General features: G+C 41.7%; 1 protein-coding gene across 2 annotated transcripts in view; it reads left to right on the plus strand.

Annotated features, from left to right (window-relative positions):
• The window catches only part of CDH13 (cadherin 13), a 932,038-nt gene that overhangs the window by 400,696 nt on the left and 505,790 nt on the right, over positions 1-25,552 (plus strand). For both annotated transcript variants that reach the window (XM_006183956.3, XM_032486857.1), the window contains one exon: positions 17,587-17,703. In XM_006183956.3, the coding sequence (XP_006184018.1) occupies positions 17,587-17,703 (117 nt within the window). The remainder of the gene's footprint in view (positions 1-17,586; positions 17,704-25,552) is intronic.

Consider the following 25,552-nt stretch of genomic DNA (forward strand, 5'->3'; position numbering starts at 1 on the left):
TTCATCTGTCTTCCTTTGTTACATTTTTCTTTCTTCCTTCATCTTTTATTACTACTTTTTTCCCCTCCACTTTAAAAGGAAAACTGCTATGCTTCTCATTAGCTGTGCAGTTCTGTTTTCCCTGTGTATTCTGAGTTCTTGGAAATCCAGGGACATCTTGCTTTTCCCAGACACACCTATTATTGCCCCGAAGAGAAGGAAGCTAACCTTATCTAGACTCACTGAGCAAACATAGACTCTCCTGTAAAATCATTTTCTTAAGTATGACCTGGCTTAATAACTCCGTGGGGGAAGATGTGATAGTTTTGCAGGACTGCTTCACTTACGAAACTGATGTTGATAGTGTTTTTGCCTGAGCTCTGTACAGAAGCTAAATAATCCTCTGAGTTGATAGGGGAAGGCATTGTGGTTACATCCACTGATGGGAATGTGAGAGTGAGGGTGGTTTCTCCTTAATATTGCTTACTTAGCTCTGTTGGCAATTTTTAGGCTCATTCAACTTCTGTCTACAAAATAAACAGTCACACCATTCCCATTCCTGGTGAGATGAACTTCTTGTTCTAACTCCTCCTCATCCCCTACTCAGTCTCTGCCTCCTCCAACACTTACTACATCATTGGGGTATTTGACTCTGTGACATGAATTTCTTCAACTGAGCACATTTGGATTTGTTCTGGGGAAACACCGTGACTACTTTAATCTGCTGATTTTACCCACAACATGGCAATCAGCCCAACCATCATGAACTATCATATGGGTCCGCAGTGCTCTCTCGGAGCAGCCCAGAGACCAAACTAATGTTTAGGAGACTAAACATGATCCCAGACAGAAGGCTTGCTCAGGGATCTGCAGCTGGAATCTGCATGCTTGAACAGTTCCCCTGTTCTCGGAGAAGTTCTCCAACAGCTCCTGTAATGTGAGACGGAAAGCATCCACCCTGGACCATAGCTAAAGGACCAATCACAGGAAGGAAAGTGCAGTTGCAGAATAATTATCCCTGGGCCATGACCACATTTCATGAGCATTTTATTGCCATCACGACTCATGATTTCAATTTTCAGGACTGAGAGTCCCTGCTGGAGCCCAGTTTAAATCCTTAATATGAGAGTCTGTGCTTTACAGGCATGTGTCAATGCAGAGTCAGTCAATTTACATATAGTTCTCTTGGACTGACCACAGTTATGTGCTGGGAGGGGACGAAAAAGGCGGCACGCGTAAACAATACTGAGCTAATCAAGTGTGATCTTTTCTCTTCTACTTCTGATCAGCCACAAGGCTGGATTCAAGACTACTGTTCAATTTGAACTTGAAAGTGATGATGTTTACACCTGAGTTCTTGATATCTGAATTTTAGTTGAAAGGAAAAAGTACCAATGCCTTTGAATGTCAGGGCCCTGCTGAAGTATTTTCCAATTCTCATAAAAAGTCCCCTGAAAACCTTTGGAAATGAAAAACAAGTCTTAATCTTGTCCTTTGAATAATGTCAAGATCGAGTGTACCTCTGGAGAAATATTGATAGAGACTCAAATCAATACTTCCCACTTGTCACTGATTTTCTGTGTGCTTTGGACTAGTTGCTTAACTTTGCCAAGCCTCAGTTTTGCTCAACAAAAGTTGATCTGCCACATAGATGGGAGATTCAGTTGCTTTTGTTTTTATCTTCAAAAAGAAGTATTTAGTCTAACAGATATGAGACATCCCCCCACATATACACACATAACCCAAGACCTGTTAAGTTTCATGTAATGAGAATGTACCATTCCTGGCAATCCAGTAATCTGGATATGCCTCTAAGCTATTACAATGCTGGTCTTTTTTCCTGAGTCTGGCCCTTTGACCACCTCATACTGTCTTAATAGGGTTCAAGATTATGGGCTTACTGCCGTATACAACATTGCTCTTCTTTAAAAAAAAAGTGAATAAGACTTTGCAAGCTGGAAATTCAAAAAGTCAGTATAGACGTGCATGATCAAAGTCTGTAAAATAATTAAAATCATTTTACAATTTTATCAGAGTTACTACAGCAGGGTTCTAAGGGTGATCTCACTGGTACAGCCAATAACCTGCTAATTACTAGCGACAGTCTGGTTGCCTGGGTGACAACTTCCCCTCCCTAACTTCCACAACTTGCTTGACTGGGATGATCAGGGAAGGCTTCTGGGAGGAGGCAGCATCTTTTGAATTTAAGTGGGAAGGACATTCCAAGTAAGACGGATGCTATGAGGTAATATACAAAACAGGAAAACATAAAACCTGTTCAGTGAACACAGCACCATAACATTTGATCTAAAGCAGGTGATTCCATTAAAGAAAGAAAATTAGAAAAGTTGTCTGAGCTCCAATTTTAGAGGAGCCTTGAATGTCAAGCTAAGAGGATAGAGTAGACCACACAACAAGCAAAGAAGACTCATGACTTCATTTGTTCATTTTTTTTTTGCAACAAATATCCACCGAGTACCTATTCTGTGCTACCTTAAAGATAACCTTTGATAAATAGTATTTCAGAATGCCTAGTGTATGAGAATATCTAGATGGGCTGAAGGAGCATGAGACTAGGACAAGAGGGTAAGAAAGTTGGGAGGCTATTGGGATGGTCCAGATGTCCCTAGGATCTGGCCCGTACAGTAAGAAGTAGCATCAGGAACCAAACTGAAGAGCGTGGCCTCAAGAAATAGTCTTTAGTAATTTCAGTGGTTGTGTTGGGACTTTTAGTATCTATACTCATCACAGTTTGTCTTCAAGTAATATTGAGCCCTTCACATATAGTGTAAGAAGCTTACAAACAGTGTACTTCTGTTTCCCCCTTTCCCAGCCTTTGCAGTATGGCTGTAACATTTTACTTTTCCATATATTGTAAATAAACCCTACACTAGAATGTCATTGTTTCTGCTTTAAGCAGTCAATCACCCTTTCAAGACATGTAAAAATAAGAAAAAAAGTCATATTTTCCCACATATCCACAGTTCCTTGTGCTTCTCATTCCTTTTTGTAGATTTATATTTCTATCTGATATTGTTTTCCTTTCTGCTGAAGGTGTATTTAGCATTCTTTATAATGCTCTTCTGCTGGTAGAATTCTTTCACCTCTTGTATGTCTGAAAAAGTCTTTATTTCACCTTCAATTCTGGGAGATATTTTCATATTTAGATATTTAGAATTCTAGATTGACTTTTTTTTCCTTTGAGTATTTTAAAGATTTGCTTCACAGTCTTCAAACTTGCAGTTTCTGACAAGACATCTGCTGTCATCCTTATCTTTTTTTTACTGTTTGTGATATGTCTGCCCCCATCCATGCCGGCTGCTCTTAAGATTTTATTTTTATTACTGGTTTGAAGCATTTTGATTATGATAAGAAGTATTCTGATGTGTGAATCAAGAAAGCATTGAAGCAGATAAGATGTGAGCACTGGGAAAAGAGGTAAAGTAAATGGGAGTCTACCCAGATTAATTGAAACTGATAGTTGCTTCTTTGAGCCCAGAACTATCTCTACATGTATGGGAGAAATACCTCTACAGAGTGTACCCTAAATGTACCCGGAAAGAAAAACAATAGCACTTAAAGAGCACTATATATACATATTTGTGTTGGTTTGTACACACACACACACACACACACACACACACACACACACCAGCACCACCACCAACAAAAACCCTATGATGTAGATACTATTAAGTCTCCATTTTATATATGTTAAAACTGTTGCACAGAATGATTGAATAATTTTAGCACATCACTAGTAAGTGGCAGAGCTGGGATTTGAACACAGACCATCAAATTAACAGTCTATTAATCACTCACTATTCTGAACTGCCACTTACAGTAAATAACAGCCAAGTATACCTGAAGGAAGATATTGACAGATCCAGAGGGCAGCATTGTTATAAACATTCCATGTTAAAGGAGGGAAAGATGCTGCTTCTTGGACAGAGAAGATACTACTTTCAGAGCAGTGTCCTCCTGTCTGATCTTCCAGCCTCTGGCTTAGATATTGAAGTTCCTTCAAATATAAAATGCCCATAATCTTAGAGCCTAGACATCTAACTAGACACTAGGGTGTCCTCAAGGTTGCTACCCAGTGTGTCCAACATAAGACAGAAACTTCTGCAGATGAAAGGGAAGGAGTTCACAAACATGTTTGACCTCATGCATCAGTCCACTTACAAGGCATGAGAAAGAAGGGAAATAACACCAAAATTCTTGTTGTAATCTCTGTGGACTACCTATTTACTGATAATGACAGTCATGTTTTAGTGAGAATCTTCTAAGAGCTAAGTGCTTTACTTCTATTACTTCTAAACCTTAGAATAAGGGCCCATACTGCCACTATTTCAAACCTTACGTTTCCTTTAACTTTGAACGATTCTTTCAAGATTATTTAACTGTACCTCAGTTTCCTCATCCATATCATGAGGTTAATAATAGTAACTACCAAAATGCTGTTTCGAGGGATTTTTGTATACAGTGCTTGGGATAGTGCTGGCACCTGCCAAGCATTCAGTGAGTATAAGATGCTGGTATTATTATCTCTGTTGTTTCTACCTGGGAGTTCCTACTTTGTCCATCCAAATCTTAACCGTCCTGCAAAATCAGCTTAGCATTCAGCCCTCCTTCCTGATCACGTGACTCAGGTGCCATCTCTGCTTCTGCTAACAGTCAGTCAACACACCGGAGCATCTCAGTTGACTGTGTTACTCCATAAAGGCTCATTTTGCCTTCTCAACTAGATTAATTCATCATTCACTGAATTTTTATGTTGTTTGAGCACTAACCAGGTGCCAACGACTGTTCTGGTTTACTAGCATTAGAACAGTAAATAAGAAAGATAAAAAGCAAATTCCTGCCTCATGCATCTTGTGTATTGGTTTAGAGGGGAGAGGGCGCAGACAAAAAGTAATATAAATAAGTAAAACATGTGGCACATTAGACGATAACAGTGATGTGATATAAATAAAGCACAGAGGAGAGATAGCAGGTGTTGGGGATATCATGCAATGCTCAACACTGGCATCAGGGAGGACTTGGCTGACATAAGAGCACAAGCCATAGGGACGCAGGTGTAGAGCATTCTTGGGTGACCGTGCAGCAAGAGCAGAGGCTCTGAAGTGGGCACAAAGGCAGAGGCTGGGGGACCAGTTAGGAGGCTTTTGCTGTAATCATGGCAGAAGAGGATGTTGGCTTGGACCAGGACTGTGAAGTTGAGAAAGGGGTGGCAGAGTAAGAAATTCTGAATATATATTGAAGGTGAAGCTCATAGACCAGATAAAGGATGAATGTAATGCATGTAAGTTTAACTGGAAGAGATCCTGAATATGATTATTTCAGTAATTAAAATTTTAATTTTAATGACAGACACGGAAGACAAGGAGTAGATAATAATGCAGTCTCCAAATATAACAGTCAGGATTCAGATCCTGGTTCCTCCACTCACCAGAAGTATGCCCTTAAGCAACGTTCCTGGACCTCGGTTTTCTGATCTGTAGCATGGGACTATGATGGTACCTACAGAGACTGAGTATTAAAGAGAAAAGTGCTTTGTAAGACCTAGTGTCTAATCCATAGTAAATGCTCAAAAAATGTGATTTTCGAAGATATTTTCCTATTTGTAAAACTCTTTAAGCACTCAATGTGGAGAAGTATACGAAAATAAATGAAACCTCCCTTCCTGTGGGACACATTCACAGAATCGCTGGGATGCGAAACATTTCTCGTGGTCCCTTAAGAGATTCTCCAAGCTCCATTATCAAATAGTTGCTGTATCTGTCAATCCTGACTTTGAAAAAGGAGCCTGATCCTTCAGTCCTTTAAGGAAGAATGAGTGTTACACGGCAACTGAATATTTATAACACACTCTCCTCTTTTTTAAACAGTTGTTGTTTTACCATCCTAACATCAAACCACTGGGCTCAGGGAAACCTCAGATGTTGGAGAATATCAAATGTGCTCTCTTTTTCCCTTTTTCTGGGTAGATCTGACACACCTTTGAACCTTCAAAGGCCTCAGTAATCAATGATGTGTGAAGACACGCGACATTGCATGCATCACTGCAAAGATGAATTTATTAATGTAAACTGTGTCATGTGGAACAGCGGTTGGGGCTGAATTAAAATGTGAGGATCTGTAATCAAACAAAAACCACAGAACAAAGGGAGGAGAGAGACATGGAACGGGCTGATGAAAGACAACTGTGCCAATTCCGGACTTCACTGAAGAGAGCCAGATAAAAGGGAGATTACTGCTTAAGTAGGTTAATATAACCCTGGTGTCTTCATTAAAATGTCTTTAACAAAAGAGGAAGAGGACTAGTACCGAAAGTTTGGGGAGGCTTCAATGAAAGAAAGGACATTTTAAGAGGAAAAAAAGGAGGAGGATTTAGGTTAAATATTGAGTCTAACTCCCTACGCAAAATAATCTTGAATTTTAGTCATGAAGGATATTTAAAAATCGGTTGGACAAAGAAAGCAATCGACTTTGGCGGCCAGTGTGGGAAATAGCTTTCTAATTTTAGGATTTGCAGCCATAACATCAACCAGTTAACAACCAAAAACAAAGCAAGTAGGTTAAAACAGGAGGACCAAGGATCTCAACAGTAGACCAAATCTAGAGGGTGCATCCTGGCGCTGTGTGCTTCCCTCTTCTTAAATGCAGGACTGCCTTAAATGTCCTCCCTCTGTTCCTTTGTCTGAGACGGAACACTCCATCCTTAAGGGGAGGGTTGATGTCACCCCTGCCGTTGGGGAAGTTTGACTTGGGGCCCTCCTTTCCCTGCAGCATCAGAAGATTCTTTAGGGTAAAAAAGTAAAGAAGCACTTGGTTTTATATTTGATCCAGTCATACACTGGGTTTCTCTAACTTCATCCTAGAATAACCCGGTGACATCAGCCATCATCCCATCTCTCCTTGAGCCGGGCACACGTGAGGTCAAGCCTCACTGCGGGGTGGCTGTGCCGTCCACACCCACAGCCCGTGCTGTCTGGTGCCAGTTAATGAGGCAACTCAGCTGCAAGGGAGAGGGGATAATGGGTGTCCCTTCCAATCTGATGGACAAATGCATTGGGTGTTAAGTGAAACACAAGGTTTTTCTCTTCTCTGAGGTTGCCTTAAGGAGTGGAAAACAAACTCAGAAACTCTTTTGGAAAAAGAAGAAAAGAGATGCAATCGGCTTGCCATCTATTTGACGGCATTCATTAAACAAATATTTATTTATTAAATAATCTTTATTAAAGTTAAAAACTGAAGCATGTGTTTGCATACAAGTGGGACCTGGCAGAAGAAACCTGAAGTTACTAGAAACTATCCAGAAACCACTGCATACCCTGAACTCAAGAAGGACACACATAATATGCAGTAGGTGCCTGTTGTGGGGTGTGTTTGTGTGTATGTTTGTGTGTGTGTGTGTCTCTATGTGTTAAGGCAGGTAGAGGACTACAGGTGAGTGAGAAGAGAAGAATATCCAAGTCAGAGGAACACAGGACAAATGAAGGCATAAAGTCATGAGAGGGCGTGGCATGTTTAGGCAAAAGCAGTTTGGTTGGAGCCATAGGAGTTGTGGCCAGAGGGGTGTGTCAGAACCACTGAGGATGCCCGGACACGGCAAGATCAGAGCTGTTTCCAGTGGTGATGGAGGGGTTTGGCAGTATGTCACAGGTCCTTTAAAATGTTCATCAACTTGACCTAGGAATCCCATTTTCGCTAGTCCATTCCTAAGGAACCCTTATTAGAGAAAAGCAAACACGTAAGCAAAGAAAACTACATACAATGATATTTTATTTGCCTTTTGATGACAGAATTGGGAGGACCTAAATGTATGGGTAACAGGGGCTGGTTAAATACATGCCAAGGCATCCACGTGGTGTACTGTGCAGCTCCCAAGATGATGTTTGTAGGATTTGTGACAGGGGAGGCAGGAAAGCTTATTTAGGTTTAAAAAGCAAGATGTAGAATTGTTCAGACCTGTCAGTTTCAACTTAAGCAAAAAGTATATTAAAACCAGGAAGGAGGGACAATGAAACATTTGTTTATCTGATACAGGGTTGTGAGTAAATCTTTTTTTTTTTTTTCTGATTGTAAATACAGTGGGTTCATTCTAGAAACTTTAGAAAAAATACTAAAATACTACTTGCTTTCAACTTTTTATCTCAATGTCTGCTTCCGGGAAGCCCAGACTAAGAGTGTTGAGGCCCTGGGCGTTGTGACTGAGACTACTGTCCAGTGGGCTCATGTATAAAAGGGGACGGAGAGTCATGAAGGACCTGCAGGCGGGCTACAGTAGCAGGCAGAACATGGTGATCAAGGCAGGAATGCGGTTCTGGAGACGGAAAGGATTGGAAAGTCCTGCAGGTGGGATCTTTAGGCGTTGGCATGCGCTTAAGAGTGCAGTCTGGTGGAAACGAAGTAAACCATCCATAGATAGTAAGTGTCTAGCCCTTTAACAGCTGAGAAGCGGGAGACAGGAAACCTTGTGGGTGTTGGCAGGAGCGAGTGGGAAGGGCAGGACTCAGTTTGGTTTAGGACATGTTGAGTTTGAGGTACCCGCGGTATAGTCACGTAGCATTTACTGGGAAACTTCCACGGGAGAAGCATCTGGCAAACACCCAATAAACACCCACTGACTTGAAAAGGCATTGTTTTTCCACATGTGGGTTTTCTAACGGGTGCCTTCTCTGAAGGCTAATCACACATTTATGGGCTCACGCAGACCAGAAAGCATGGGACCTGGGGTCCGTGCTCACACACCTAGAATACATATGCAAATTAATGCAGCTGTTGAGGCGGACTACATACGTGTATTAGGAAAACAAGCCCATCTGTAACACTCGGCAAGATGCCTCCAGGTGCTCAGAAGTAGCTCCTTAACATGAATATTTTATCAATGCCAGAGCAGAGAGAGGAAAATTGTATCCATTATATCCCCATCACCGTCACACGTGGCTGAGTGGACCTCTGACTAAAGAATCTACATATGTTTAAAACATTTTTCACCTCCAGTGAAACCAGCGAGTCTTGATCTGTGTTGTGCTGTTCCTGCTGGATTCATGAAATATTTCAGAGGCAATTCTGTCTTGGAAGCGTGGTTTGGCAAATTTTCAGCCAAAGCCTTTGCTTTTTTTTTTTTTTAGACTAGCAATTCAAACATGGGAAAGCTAACATTTTAGAGCAAGTATAGAACATGTGTGTATGAGTGTGGAGCGGTTGTTTTACTTGTGCTTTATTTTTGAGTTCAACTTTTCAAATAAGGATAACAGGGAAGAAAGCTGTTCAAAAAAATGTGTTCTTGGGGATGGCCCCTCAGCTCTGGCCGGGCAGGGTCAAAGGCAGTGTGAGATCCCAGACTTCGGCTTAAAACCATCAAGGGCTTCTCACAGTCCTCAGGACGCAGAACCGTCCTCTGGATGGAAGAGGTCTGGCCTCTTTTCCCATCAAACCTTTTTGAAGGCTTCTATAGCCCTACCCTCTCAGCCCCAGCCCTTCTGGTCTTTGGCTAGGCTCTGCCTCTGTGCCTTTTCACATGCTGTTCCCCAGGCCTGAAATTCTCTCTCCTCCTGGTTTCCCTTTACCTGAACGAATTCCACTTGGCCTTCAGGTCTCAGATCAATTGTCATTTATTCCAGAAAGCAACAGTCTTCTACGAGGTGATCCAAGGGGTGAATTTTCTAAAAAAAATTTCTATAGATTGAATTACTTCACAAAGCATTGAGCACCCTAGGATGAAAGAATCCAAACCCAGTATGGCAATTGTCATGTAGGAACCATTTCTGTCTTGAGGAGGAAATCAATGTGGAATCATAGGCATCTCACTTATGTACTTGTCAGACACAACTATGGAGCAAATGCTCTGAACCAGATGCTAGATATGCCCGTTACCTGGATTATCCTAATTCTTACAATAACCTCATATTCACGTAATAATTTTTTATTTAATAATGTTTTAAAAATACTTTTTGGACGCCTGCTATAGGCCTGGCCCTATGCTGAGAACCAGGGGACATAGCAGCAATCCAAGAAGATGTGGTGCCTGCCCGCCTGCGCAGATGGCAGACATTGATCACTGACAGCACTGAATGGATGTAATTAATCGGGGGAGGGCTCTGGATGTAAAGGGCAAGCTGAGGGTCTTCCATACCATGAGGTGATATGTAGAACCACTGGACAGTTTCCACATCACTCCGTTTTACTGTCAGCATAACTCTGTCCTCTAAACCTACAGCAGATGACTCAGCTAGGCTGACATTTGGCCCCTAGCATATTGGGGAAATAAATAGTTGGAAATGAAGCAAGTTGGCCTTCCAACCTCCTCAATTTGCTGCTGAAAGTTTGGTGTTTGTTGACTGTTTCTTCCATTCAGTAGGCAAGCTTCAGCCGCAGGAGGTAATAAAGCAAACTTTAAATCTGCCCCCAGGTACAGCAAAGCTGGCTGAACATGCATTTGATTGCAGATGCCAGGCAAACTGAGTAGAGTAGAATCCTCCTCCTGGCACCTTTTAGCACAATGGGATCAGCAGCAAGAATGGAATGAATTGGAGATTGATTTCTGCTGTTCCATTCATTTGCAGAAATTTGCAGACAATTAAGCTGTCCCCCTGCAGTTTGGGTATAGCTGCTCCTTTTAGCCCAAGGCTGATGGAGATTTTTGACCTATCCACTGCAAAGCTTAGAGTTGTGATTCTCCAATTACCCTTGAGTAAGGAACGCTCTGCAGGCACAGCCCGGAGGAGGTGAATAGCATCCAGCTTAGAACAGGGGGCTCTGGAGTCACAGAGGCCTGGGTTCCCTCTTTCACTTAAGAGCTCAGTGACTTTGGGTAAGTCTCTTACATCTTTGAACCTCAGGGAAACAGGCATTGTGGTTCTACCTGCAAGTCACTGAATGGGTTAAATGAGATAATATTACAAGATGTCTAGCACGGTGCCTGGCACATAACAACTCAGTAAAGGGCCATGTTTCCTTTGGCAGACTCGGTGATTCCAGGACCAGGATGCCAAATAAATCCTAGGATTAGAAAGATAACAAGGAAACAAGCTGTGACCTTCAGACTTGAGTCTGAAACTCAAGCTTAGAACTCTTAAAAGAAGTAAATCTCAGGATCCTTCAACCAGGCATGGAATTCAAACGCAAAGCATCATACCTTTGCATGAAACCAGTGAAGGCTCCCCACTGCCTGGGAAGCACATCGGACTGCTCACAGTCGGGCTGGGCTGGCTGCTTTAAGTCTCAGCTGGCTCTGCTGTCCCTGAACTCCCTGCTTCGGCCAGGCCAGAGGAATGCTTCTAGCTTCTGCAGTGCCTTTTCTTTTTAAAATAGCTCCTCTTAGCACATAATTTTGCCCCAAAGTTATGAAAGTAGGAAAAAAGAAGCAGGGACTTGTGGCTTCTTTATAAAATTGTGGCTATTTTTCCCTCCCATGTATTACCAAACATAAAGACAGGGACAAGAAGTGGGGAGGGCGGGGGAGGGGAAGTATGAGTTCTTTGGTTACTTTTTGCCCACTTGGGTGTTGGAGACCCTCTGACGGGTTGCAAGACAGATCCAAGCTGCTTTCTGGGCTTGTGTTCAGTGTGAGGAGAGCAGGCCTGTTCCTCTCAAATCTAATCACTCTCTTGAGGTGGCCCATGGATGACTTTTAAGTCCTCAGCTGGACGTGGAGGGAGGGAGCAGTGACAGCCAAAACCTAGAGTGTGGTCCAGGTGTAGAATGCCCGTCTGGTCACAACCTTTCTGTTCCCCTTCCTTCTGGGGCATCCGCCCAGCTAGTCTCTACTCTGGGAACCTTGTCTTGACAATGTCGTGGGTGGGTTCCCTGGAAACAAACCTTGTGACTCAGAGATCTGTGTGGAGAAGGTTTAGGTTTTTTTGGTGGGGGGAGGGGTCTCTGCATCCACCCCTATGCGGGGATGAGGACAGCAGGAGGGGCAGTGGAGGAGGTGAACTGAGGAGCCATCACCCACGGTGACAGCGGAGATTTTAGCCGTTCTGAGACCAGCGGGACTGGTGTCCCTGAGTGTGGTCCCACCTCACACCTTACACACCCCTTACCCATCACAGGAGGTCATCTGCACCCCTTTCTGCTTCAGAATCTTCAGCTCAACTCTGAAATGAGGCGGAGTCTGTGAAAATACTATGAAAACATATCGTGGTTCCCTTTCTTGAAATGTCCAGAGAAGGTGAATGTGTGCAGACAGACAGACACATGGTTGCCAGCGGCTAGGGCCTGGAGAAGGGGAGTGAGCACGTGGGCATGAGGTTTCTTTGGAGGATGATGGAGATGCTATGAAACTAGTTTGTGGTGATGATCGCACAACTGGGAAAATGTCCTGCTAGTCATTGCTTTGCACCCTTAAATCGGGTGAATGTAGTAGTACTTACTTCACACCTGGGTAATGAAGTGAAGGTGTTGTGGGATGTGGAGAGAGTACAGAGACTCCAACTAGGGAAAGCTGACCCCACCTCCCCTTCTCAAATCAAAAGCTCAGATTTACATTTTAGGAGGAATCTTAGTGCCCTGTGAAGACAGGGTTGTAAAAAGGAAGAAACCTAACAAGTAAACATGTCTTTACTTTGTGCCTTCAAATCTGTTCTTCCCACAGTGGCCAGCTTGGGAAAAAAAAAAAAAAAATATATATATATATATATACACACTTTTTTTTTAATTGTAAGTGGGTTCATATTCTTCAGCTTAAAACCTTACCACAAAAACAAATAATGTGCTTTTAATGCACTGCCACTTTCTCCTGAGACTGAGAAACACGGAGGAAAGCAAATGAGATTGTAAACCCTGGTCCCCTCCAGTATAGAGACAAAGGCCCGGGTCAGCCCCAGGAGACCAGAAGCGTTAAGGTAAAGGTGACAATTCCCTGTAGTAAAATGCAGCATAAGTGAGTGTCCCCGCGGACCCAGTTCTGCTTCTTTGACTTAAACAAGATTGGTTGAGGCTGCTGCAGGCCTCCAACAGTTCCAGGCCCAAAGGTGCTGGTAAATCATTGTTGACTTCAGAGTTGTAGGGAGAGTCTCACGGGGGGCACACGGCCAGTCGCTTACTCTCCTCTGCACATCTTCTCTGTGTGTGCGTGTGCGTGCGTGTGCGTGCGCGCATGCTCGCACACACAGATGCACATGTCTGTCCTTCTGGCTGAGGGAACTGTTGGTTTGAAGTAGGAAGGTGTGCTTTATGTGTCCTGGGGTGTAGGCATGTGATGTATGTCAGTTGTATGTGCATCTGTTAATGAGCGTGTCAGTGTACGTGTGTGACAGGTGTGTACGTGTGTGACAGGTGCGCACGTGCACATGAGTGTGTTTGCTGGGAGAGAATTTTGGTGTCAGTGTGCATGTGTCTAGTCTGGAATCTGGAGGTGGCTGTGTGTTTATAAGTGTCTGTTTGAGATCTGGCCTCAGGCCATCCACAGCTGAATTACTCACTCCTAAAAGGCACCGAGTGGCTTGTCTTCATTTCCTCACTTCCGCTGTCCTGGTATTAATAAGACCATCCTTCACTTTTGTGCTGTTCTTTTGAGAGTGCAGCCCAAGTCCATGTGTGATTTCTCATTTCATTCTGATGACCAGGAGCACAGGCAAGTCATCCTTTACAGATGAGAAATTCCTCTTAAACCTCTCCCTGTCCTCCTCAAGGAAAGTGGATTTGCCATCCTTTCCTGGGCTGATCCACTCGCTTCCCGCCTCCTCTGGGCATCCACCTCCACCAGTGGTCCCTCCATTCTGTGTTTTCATTCACCCAGTGCTATGCTTCCTCCCTCTGGCCCTGCCTCTCAAGCCCAACATCCTTCCTGGTCTCCCTTTGCACTGGCAGACTTCTTGCTATTTCCTTCCTTTCCTTCCCCACCAAACTCCTCACTTCTCATCAATTCCTCTGACAGCTGCCCTAACACACTCTTAAGTTGCTCTTCTGAAAATCATCAACTACTTGCTCATCGCCAAAGCCAGCAGTCTCCATGTAGTATTTAGCCTGTTGGCGGGGAAGCCTGTGTTGTATGATATGATATGATATGCCGTGCGCTCCCTCCTTGGTGAAAGCTTTATCTCTTGGTCCTTTTGGTTTTCCTCCTTTTGCCATCTAGCCTTTCTGTGGTCTTTGCTGGCCTTTTGGAAACCCATTGAATGGTTGAGTTCCTCCTTTTTCTTTCCCCACATAATTTGGGTGGCGTCAGCCTCTTCTTCATGTCTGTTACTCTTGTACATGGATGATTGTGACATTTCTCTCCTGCATTCATCTCTACCTCTTGATTGTAACTATTTATACACCTTCTAGAAATCTCTGTTGGATGCCCAATGGCCCCTCAAAGTCAGCGACTCTCTGGCACCCAGCATCTGTGCCCAGACCTGCCTTTTCCCTCTTTCCCCACTATCTTGGTAATGGCAATACCAGAAGGCAGGGAGTCCTAACACAGCCTCTCCTTTTCCCTGATGTCCTGTTCTTCCCCACACCCATCTCCTCTTCTTCTATAAACATCTCTGAATCAGTCACATACTTTTTAATTCCACTGCTTCTGTCTTATCTTTTCTTGAGGTTACAGCCACAGCCTGGTGGGTTCAGGGGCTTCACAGGATGGATTGACGGATACAAACACATACACACACATTCTCGGTTACACACACCTGCCCCTCAATATGCACATGGTGTATGATTGTCAGTCAAATCAGTTGCTGTGGCTCCTACATAGTCCTGGTCCCACAGAAGCATGTGGCTTCAGAGCACACAAACTCATCACCACAGATTTTTTTCAAAGGTAGACATTCGTCAACAAGCACACAGTTAATAGATATACACATAAATCAGAAAGACAGAAATGGAGCCATAGACATAGAAGCACACTCATGAACAAGTTTTTGTTGACGTCCCTGCCATTGTAAGGCAAAAAAAGTTGAGTTGGAAGGAAAAGGATGCCCCAGTCCTGCTGACCATGGTGAGCTCAGAGTCCCACGCACACAAGCATCACTACAATTGGTCACTCCCCTTCGAGCCCGTCCCTTCCAGGCACTGTCTCCCGTCTTGAGACTCAGAGCCTCCTGCTTCTCTCTGCAAGCACTTTAGACCCAGGGCTTACACAAGTGTCCTTACTATCAGGCTTCTGGGATGTTGTGAGGGTCGAGGAAATGAACTTGCAGCTGCAGGCTTGACTAGCTGATGAGCTAGGAGGACACCAGAGGCAGAAATGAGGACTCAGGGACCTGATATTCCGGTCACCCTCGAGGACAAAAATACCACCCATTCACAGACATGCAAACAAAAATAAGTCCCTTACTGTAAACAATGGAAATGTTGTTACTGACAATGAATGTGCTTTTCATCATTTCAGATACGTTTACACATACATTGTCATAATGAATGGATCCTACTTTTGCTCGGTTAGGGAGCAGAGTCACTGACCCATACATTTGCATAGGACTTTACATCTTTTCAAAGTGCTTTCTTTCTTAGACATTCTCTCCTCTGAGTCTCAAGATGTTTTTTGTTGTAAGTAAGATTCCTATATTGCCTATATTTTACATATTTTTCATTTCTTTTCCTATTCTCTAATAAGCCAACAGAATTGTTATAGATGTTATACATCGGTGTTTATGAATATAGTCCACTCCGGCCCATTTCTCACTGTCTTCCATTCTCTTTCTCTGCTGTTTTCTGTATGTTTGGGCTGGGTTATTTATCTGTTTATTTATCTGGTTGATTGGTTGGTTAAGTTTTTGTTGTTTTAATCCTTCTTACTTTCTTCTCATTGTCTTTTACATATGCACACTCCGGTTTTCTCTCTTTGCCTGAATATCGAGTCTTTCGTGTTCTTAGAGACCAGGCTTTTGTTTGGACTTATTCATTGAGGTTTTGAATATGATTCTTCTGTGCTCAATATAGTTTATATAAAATGGAAGGCAACCAGGTTTCCTATGGCATACTGTATTTTCATACACAATTGACCTTATATATTATCTCTGCTAGCTAGGTGAATTGGAGCAACTTATATAACCTCTCTGAACTTAACATTCCTCATCAGTTAAGGAGGATTAAGACTTACTTGGGAGGTTTATTGCTGATATCAAAGTGGGTACATGTAAAGTGCCTAGCACATCACCCAATGCATGTTTAATACATTGTTGTTATTATATAGTTTGTAGTGGTGATTTTAGAAGCAGTCAAATGATGATCACAGTGGTTAGAATGTGGTCATCACAATTGCCTTATTGGTGACTAAGAGTGTCTCTTGCTGATGGACCCAAATTTAACCTTGTCCTGCTATTGAACACTTAGGCAATTTGCCATTTTTGCTGTTTATAAATAAGGTCTCACTAAATATCTTCTGGCATACAGTTTTATTCCTCTTTTGAATTTAGTTCTTGGATGTCTTCCTAGGAGTAAAATTACAGAGTGAAGGGATATGTACAATTGTAAGATTCTCGATAAATAAATATTGCCTGATTGCTTTCCACAGGAATAGCATCAGTTTACAATCCCACCACAATCAAGAGAAAGACTGTTTACAGAAGCTTTCATAGCCTTAGGTAGTCTTGTTTTCTATTTGACATTTCTTATATAGAATTTCCTTTAAAACTATATATATATAGTTTATATATACATATCCATCATATATATGGCCTATGTACATATATATACACATACTTTTATGGAGTGCAGCTCAGTGATTTGCATAGGAATCTACTGTCCAAAGTTTGAGATGCTTTTTGTGACACATAAGCTAATTTCAGTTAGTGTGTAGCAATGAATGCAATTGGTTTCTATATTGGAAATGATATCCCATTTTTAATTATTTTTCAGTCCTCTAATTGGATCAAGAAAGTCTCAGCTTGGTGCTACCAACCCTTTAAAACCCCTCTAGCCCTTTTTTAATCTCCTTTTCAAAAAGAGGAAGGTTTCCCCCCCAACCAAGCTTCCAGCTCAAATTTAATTAACATCATCTGGCCTCCAGTTTGTTTATTTTGATGTTTTCCTACTTTTTATGGAAAGCCAAACTGGTAGTGTGTTTAAAATAATGACACGTTTCCTCTTTTGCACTCGTTTATTTAATTAAAAAGGTAAACTACAGATAGGACAGACATTTTCACAGTGCTGTTCAAGGGGCTGAAGTCTGGAACACACTGTGTGGGGAGCTTTGCAAGAACGTTGACTTAGTCTCCACAGTGCCTGACATAGTTTGCAACGTTGTGCCTGTCCCTCATCCCTACTCGTTCATGAGTGTAAGGACCTTGCATTTGGCCATGAGGAGGGTCACTTTTATATCCAGCAAGTTCTGTGGGTTAGTGACCAGGTGAGTGATCTCCTCACTTGGCAGATTAAGAATGGGAACACAGAAGCACTGAAGGGTATATAAATGGAGACTGACAAAGCGAGTAGAATGATTCAGAAGATGGGATTAAATAGCTTAATGATAGTCATTGTGAATCACAGTGTCAGCTTTAGTATAATTCTAACGATGTACTTGCTAACGCTAATGAGGTTTGATAGAATAAAATTAACAATGTCCAAACAGCTGTATGCTTTCACAACAAAGGAACCATATCTCAGAGCAGACTGATATATCGTCTCTGTGGGGGATTTTAGTCAATTGATTTGTTTTTTCTCTTCTAGGATATATTTAAATTCGCAAGAACTTCTCCTGTCCCAAGACAAAAGCGGTCCATTGTGGTATCTCCCATTTTAATTCCAGAGAATCAGAGACAACCTTTCCCAAAAGATGTTGGCAGGGTAAGTCAGACAAAAGACAAACATCAAATCATGTTTTTATTAAGAGATGAGCACACACGAGGCAAAGTGACTGTGACTGGTGTGGTGACCTGCTGGAACTGGCCTCAGGTCTTCTATGGTAAGAGGCCAGAAGGTTTTGCCAAGAAAAGAATGTCAAAAGATCATTAAAAAATGGAATTTATGAAAAAAAAATAACATCTTTGAAAGTCATGATTTGGAAATCTGTGTGGTAGATAATGATGCTAAAGTGGTGACAGGAAGATGTCACCGGTTAAGAAATAGACTCACTGCTTTTATAGACAATGCCCAGGCAACCAGCCTGATGAGTCCCCTCAGTATAGCAGTATGATAATATATGTCCTTTCATTTAAATCCATGGAGATTTCAAATGTGTAGGTCCAGGAGCACCACTGGTCAGCTCTCTGAAAACAAAACCAAAGGAACTGAACCATACTAACCAGATCCAGAAAGTACTGCTGCATCAATCAGAGCAACTACTTTTCCAGAAAGAAATGCTCCCTGTTAAACAGGCAGGAACGTTGATGTTGTCCGGTCAACACACCCTCTCTCCATAGGAAAGCCGACATGGAAAATCGACTTTTAACCAGTTCGTATTTTTTGGCGATCTTGGAATTTGAACAGTGGTAGTTAGTTGAGTGGATGGTCTGAATGGCTGGTGCTGTTGGACTACGTATTCACTCATTAAATAACCGAGAAACACCTGTTATATGCCAGACTCCAAGATGGGAATTGGTGAGTGGCTGGATGCGTGTAGGTGTGCACAGGCACACCAGCCCCTGTAGTGACAGGGGTTGCTTTGTGCTGTGGAGGCAGACTTGTCAAAGGGTAAATAAGTAAACAAGAAAATCACAGAGGATAACAAGTGCTGTGAATAACACAAATAGGATGATGTGAGAAAGAGTAAATGGCAGGATCAAGGAGTAGAGGGAGGAGGGACACTTGACCCAGATGGCTGGGAAAGGCTGGTCCAAATCTCTGACGTTTGAGTGGAGGCAGGAAGGCGGAGAAGGGGACAGCCGTGGGAAGATTCAGGTAAACCACATTCTTGGCAGAGGGAGCTGTGTGTGCAAAGGCCTGGAGTGGGAAAGAATGAGGCATATTTGAGGAGCAAAGCACCTGGTTGGCAGCAATGCAGTGAACAAGGAAAGAGTGACACAGTCCTAGGGGCCTTGGAGAACATGGTGCAGAGGGGTATTTCATTGTGTGTGCAGCCAGAAACCACTGGAAAATCTCCCAGATGGGGTGTGTGTGGGACTGTGGGTGTGTTTTGAAATGTCCCCCTGGCTGCCTATATGGAATGATTTGGGGGAGCGGAGTGGTAGGGAAGAATGGACACAAAGAAACAGCCAATAAGGGGTTAGCGTGACTTGGACTATTGCAAATCTATTTCTATTGGAAATTAGAAACGTTAATAATTCACTATCCTGATAAGAACCATAGTTGTGATTTTAAACTACCACTATGCCAAAGATGATTTCTTTAAGCAAAATCTTACCGGGAGTCCAGGATATGATGCAAAGAAGGGAAGCAGACTGTCCTGAGTGGACAATGGTAGTGCTGATGAGCCCTGCCCTTTGGACCACCCTAGCCTCTGTGATGGCCTTTGTGGAAGTTTCCCTGAAGCCAAGGATAGTACTCGCCAAGGAAACAGAGTCCTCAAATCTGCAAGGCTCTGCCCCCAAACAGTTTCAGAGACACAAGTTGCATCCTTTTTCTGTAGGTCTCCTTTCTGTACAGTTAGTGTTTTCAGCCCTCCCTGGGTGTCAGAATCACCAGGGCAGTTAAAAACAGATGCCCAGTCTCCACCCTCAAAGATTGATTCAGATGGTTAGGAGGTAAAATACCAAGCATCAGCATTGTTTGAAAGATCCTGGGTGTTTGTTTTTTCTTTTTTTTTTTTTTAGATTCCACATATGAGCGATCTTATATGGTATATTTCTCTCTCCTTCTGGTTTATTTCACTTAGAATGACATTCTCCAGGAGCATCCATGTTGCTGCAAATGGCGTTATGTTGTCGGTTTTTATAGCTGAGTAGTATTCCATTGTATAAATATACCACATCTTCTTTATCCAGTCACCTGTTGATGGACATTTAGGCTGTTTCCATGTCTTGGCTATTGTAAATAATGCTGCTATGAACATTGGGGTGCAGGTGTCATCCTGAAGTAGGGTTCCTTCTGGATATAAGCCCAGGAGTGGGATTCCTGGGTCGTATGGTAAATTTAATCCTAGTCTTTTGAGGAATCTCCATAGTGTTTTCCACAGTGGCTGTACCAAACTGTGTTCCCACCAGCAGTGTAGGAGGGTTCCCTTTTCTCCACAGCCTCTCCAGCATTTGTCATTTGTGGACTTTTGAATGATGGCCATTTTGACTGGTGTGAGGTGATACCTCATTGTAGTTTTGATTTGCATTTCTCTGATAATTAGTGATATTGAGCATATATATATGTTCATGTATAATTGAAAAATTGTGCTCTACATTGGAATTTGACACAACATTGTAAAATGATTATAAATTAAAAAAAAAGTTAAAAATAAATAAATAAATTAATAATTAATTAATAATAATTAATTAATTAATTAATTAATTTAAAAAAAAAAAAAAAGATCCTGGGTGATTGTGATGTGCAGCCTGGGCTGAGAACCACTGGTCTAAACCAGAACTACTTCGAGAGTGCTTTTGATCATCAGCATCAGCAGCTCCTGGCTGCTTGCTCGAACTGTCTGCTCTCTGGTCCCACCCTAGGACCACGGAACCAGAAGCTCTTGGGATGAAGCCAGAAGCCTGTTTTGTTTTGTTTTGTTTTTGTTTTTTGTATACATATATGTTTATTAGAAGTATAGTCAGTTTACAATGTTATGTCAATTTCTGGTGTACAGCACAATGCTTCAGTCTTATAGGAACATACGTATATTCATTTTCATATTCTTTTTCACCATAAGTTACTACAAGATATCAAATACAGTTCCTTGCACAATACAGCATGAACTTGTTTATCTATTCTATATATATATCAGTTAGTATCTGCAAATCTCTTAACTCCTAATTTATCTCCTCCCACCCACCTTCCCCTCTGGTAACCGCAAGTTTGTTCTGTATGTCTGAGAGTCTATTTCTGTTTTGCAAATAAGTTCGCTTGTCTTTTTTTTTTTAGATTCCACACATAAGTGATATCATATGGTATTTTTTTTGAAGTATATAGTTGATTTACAATGTTGTGCTAGTTTCTATTGTACAGCATAGTGATTCAGTACACTGAACACTGAATGTATATATGTAATATATATACTTTTTCATTATAGAGTATTACAAGTTACTGAATGTAGTTCTCTGTGCTATATATTAGGACCTTGGTGTTTATCTATTTTATATATAATAGTCAGTATCTGTTAATCCCAAACTCCTAATTTATCACCCCCCTTTCCCCTTTGGTAACCATAAGTTTGTTTTCTATGTCGGTGAGTCTCTGTTTTGTAAGTGAGTTCACTTGTATCATTTTATTAGATTCCACATATAAGTGATTATATATGATATTGGTCTTTCTCTGCCTCCCTTCGCTTAGTGTAATAATCTCTAGGTCCATCCACATTGCTGCAAATGGCATTATTTCATTTTTTATTGTGGCTGGGTAGTTTCACATTGTATACATAGACCACATCTTCTTTATGTCAGGAACCTGTTTTTTTTATTTGCCTTCCAGGTTATTCTGATATACACTCGAGTTTCCAGAGGTCTGATCTAAAATATTCTCCTTCCTGCCTACCACTAAACTATAATACTTTCAGTACTGGAGTTTCAGTTCCATTGGTTAGGTTATGACAAGGGTGATAATACATCTCAGTTACCTGGAATTTTAATTGTCTTGGCATAATTATTATTAGAACCACTTTCCCCTTAAACATGTCCAGCTTTGGACAGTAAATTTGTGTTCATCCTAAAGCTTCCTTCAACCCCACAAGTTTCTCCCCCTGAGTATATTTAGGGAGTTTTCACAAGGCTCGTTCCTTGAGATACATAACGTGTCAGTAAGGATACAGCTAACAAAGGGCATTCTTTTGCATGGTTTCTTACTTGTTACAGCCTCAAAACACAATTTGGTTTCCAAGCTGAAGGCTCACCTCTCCTTAGCCCCTATGAACCACCCACGTGGGCTTTCAACCTGGATTCTCTACAAACAACAGCTTTTCTAAGTCTAACATCATGACGTGTGAGATCCTCCCAAACATCCAGATGGCTTTTACGGAATAATTGCACTGCTTTGCAAAAAAATTATTTGTTTTCCCATGCTTCTTAGGCCTTTGAAAGAACAAATTTTCCTCTTCGTGTCTGCTTGTCTTTATTCATTCCTCTTATCCTTGTCTTTATGTCTTATCCTAGTCAGCTCCACCAATAGCTGACAAGTGATGCTCTGTCGAGCTGTGAGAGGGTATAGGAGTCTTCAGGCAGTGCTGCGGAGGCTGGGAGAAGGGAAAAGAGACCAAAGAGGCAGGCCTCCACATATTACCACTCTCACTCACCCAAACTGTGAGTGAAGAAAGGCAGCTGTAGTTTTATAAATATTACATATCAGAGTTCAGAGTAGAATGCCATTTGAAGAAGAGATTCTGTGAATATAAAAGTATAAGGCAGTTGTCTGTCTTTGGGTTCCCTGAGACAAGAATTCAGATGTAGGTGGTTTAGGTACCAGTAATACTGGTCAGGGAGTGAGGGGGTGAGGGAAGAAAGCAAGAAAGGGAAAGCAGCCAGTTAAGAGGCTGTTCACCACTGTGGTGACTGGATTGTAATCTCATGGAGAAAGGCTAGGAAATGGTGCAAGACACTCTCAGCGTTATCTTGTCCATAGGGGAGGGAGCTGGGGTACTTATATACCAACTCCTTCAGTCTCGTTGAGGGCTGCTCCAAGAGGTGTAAATTTTCCAGTACACCCTGTCTGCTGTGTACAGGCACAATGGCCTTCTAGGGCTTGGGGGAGAGCTTTAGGCATTATGGCAGCTGGAAGTCTGCTGGTCTGCACAAAAAAGGTGATGTCCAAGGGACTGGGACAGGGCACTGATGAATTCTGCTCCATTACTAAAGTTCATATAGATGCTTCTGCTTTGCAAGCTAGGTTTTCTCTGTCTATATCTCATCTTCTGCTCCTAACTTAGCTCCTCAACTAACTTTCTTATGTCTTGTGTCTTTGAAGCTGACTGTACTTGCCTCTCTCCATTAATAAGTCCTCACTGCATTCCAGGAGGGAAAATCTCTGATATTCAACCCAATTCAAGTCAACAAGTATACTCAGAATCTGCTGTTTACAAGGCACTGAGCAAGGGGCTGCTGATTTAATGACAGAGGAAGCAGGGTCCTTGATCTCACAGGATTGCAGAAGAGTAGGAAAAAAGCATCACAAATTCATTATTTTCTCCATTATGGTAAAGTGTAAGCACTTTTTATCTATTATGTTGAATTTGCATAATAACAACTCCATGAGGACCATCTCCCAACGTGCCAAATGAGGATAATGAGACTCAGAGAGATGAAGTCACCTGTCCAAAGTCACACACTTCACAGCAGAGACAAGCTTTGTGCCAGCTCTTTGATATTTCAAAGTCTGTGCTCTTAACCAATATGCTCAGGGCTACTAAGTGCTATCTGAGAATCCTCTTCCATGAAATGAAATATCCTTGCTGAAAATCACTTTCTTTAAAATATCATTATAACTAAGTTTAATTCCTTGAAATGCACCAAAAAAATAAGAGGGTCAGAGGGATAGATCAATGGATAGATATATGACAAAGCAAGCATAGCAAAAGGTTAATGGTGAAGTCAAGGTGATGACATAGCTGGTCACTGTCAACACCTTTCAACTCTCCTGTGTGTTTTGAAATTTCATAATACAATGTTGGAAAAAATTAAGTTTAACTAAATATAAGGTTGTTTTAATATAAATAATATAAATTATTATAATAATATAAAATTGTTATAAAATGTGCAGAGCTGGCATGCTGGCACAAAAGTACTCTGTTCATTTGTCTAACAATTCAAGAGGGTGAACGGAGACTAGCTATTTCTTTATTTTCTTTTTTATCATATTTTATCACAATCTGAATTTCTTTTAAGAAAGAAGACCCATATACTAAAGGGTAAAGATGAAGATATCAAAAGCAAGGTGCTGCAGCAAACTTGTCCTCCTTAGGGGATTTCTCACAGTCGAGGGCCATGCTGTGCAGAATTGCATATTCACAAAAAGACTATGCAGGCAGCTCTAGGCATCAAAGTTTTGACATATACATGTTTTATCTATCTGCCAAATAATTAATTAGTGGGTAAGTAGCTAAATTCCTAGAATTTGGGGGCTGCTTTTCCATCATATTTCTCAATGTTTCTGAAAAAATAGTAAAACACCCAGTTGTAAACATACTTCCTCAAAGCAGTGATTTCCTCCCCATTTTTGAATTATAGACAGCAGGGAGGATCTGGGAGTATGTGCCCTGGAGAGAGAAATGTCGTTCCCAACATGTACTTTTTCCCCCCTCCCCCTTCAAAGTCTGACTGTTTCAAAATTTGGATCATAAATAATTTCTCGGTCTTACCAATTTTCACTGATAAATATTTGATTGCATCTTTAGAGATTTTTGAGTTCTCAGGCCCGATTGATTGAGAGCAGGGGACTTAAATCTGTGAGGCACCAAAAAGGTCTTTGGGAGATGTATTTTATTCTGTTTTAAATTAAGTTTGAAAGACAAGTCATTTATGAAATGCTTATTAGAGATTCTCCTTCTATCACAAACCCTTTTCATCAAAACCAATAAAAGTACATTTTACTGAAAATCCTTTTTTTATATCCCCTATAAATTGGTAGAATGGGCCTTTAGAAGGACATCTTTAACCCAGGATGGAAGAAATATGTAGTGGGACCATGTGCTCTTTGTAAAGGGAATCAACATAGATCATTAGACCAAATCATGAAAACCACTCAGCCAGGACTCTGCTTTGATTGTGTCATGAATGTAAGTCACACATGAGGACAATTTATGGCAGATCCTAAATATTTCTCAGAGTTCTGGGTGCACGGTTGGTTAGAGGTCTTCCTGAATCCAAGTGCTCTGTATCTACTGTTTAGCCCACAGATGCTAAGGACTATGCAAACAGATGCTAAGGACTCTTCTGATCTTGGAATTGAATTTGTTTTACTCTATTTAGTAGTCCTCTGCAACACTTTGAGAAACCAGGTGGGCCAAGCTATCTCCCCAGAACCTGGACCAGAAAGCTGATTCTAGATCCATCTCCATCCAGCACTGCTCCATCTCACCTTTCTACTAAAACATAGACTTAGGGTGCCTCACTCTATCCTATTGCCTGATTTTTTTTATGTAATCACCACCAGCCTTTTAAAATCCATTGTTTCACACCTTGTATTCATGTCTAACTACATGCCTCGTCTCAGAAATTTACATCTGTTTAATTTCCTCCTTTAAAAACAACTCACAGTTTTATTCAGTGACTGAAAGTCACCTTTGGTTGTTGCCTAGGAGAGAAATTTAAATATAGGTGATCTAAGATGTCTAGAAGCTCATTACTCAGAAATTCTTGTAGAGATGAACAGCAGAATTTATTTCTACATTCAGCAACCCCAGTTGTACACATGCCTTTCATATTTCTATGACTTTGAATTCTTTCCTCTTTCTGGAACACACCATCTTCATCGTCTTCATCCTCACTCCATAGGGCTGCCCCACTTACATTCTAAGGTTGCATGTCCAATGGAACATTTACACCACTGAAGAAAGTTCCATGTCTACACTGTCCAACATGGCAGCCTCTAACCACCTGCAGCTATTGAG

Source organism: Camelus ferus, chromosome 9 (assembly GCF_009834535.1).
Source record: "Camelus ferus isolate YT-003-E chromosome 9, BCGSAC_Cfer_1.0, whole genome shotgun sequence".
In the NCBI taxonomy this organism is placed as follows: Eukaryota; Metazoa; Chordata; class Mammalia; order Artiodactyla; family Camelidae; genus Camelus; species Camelus ferus.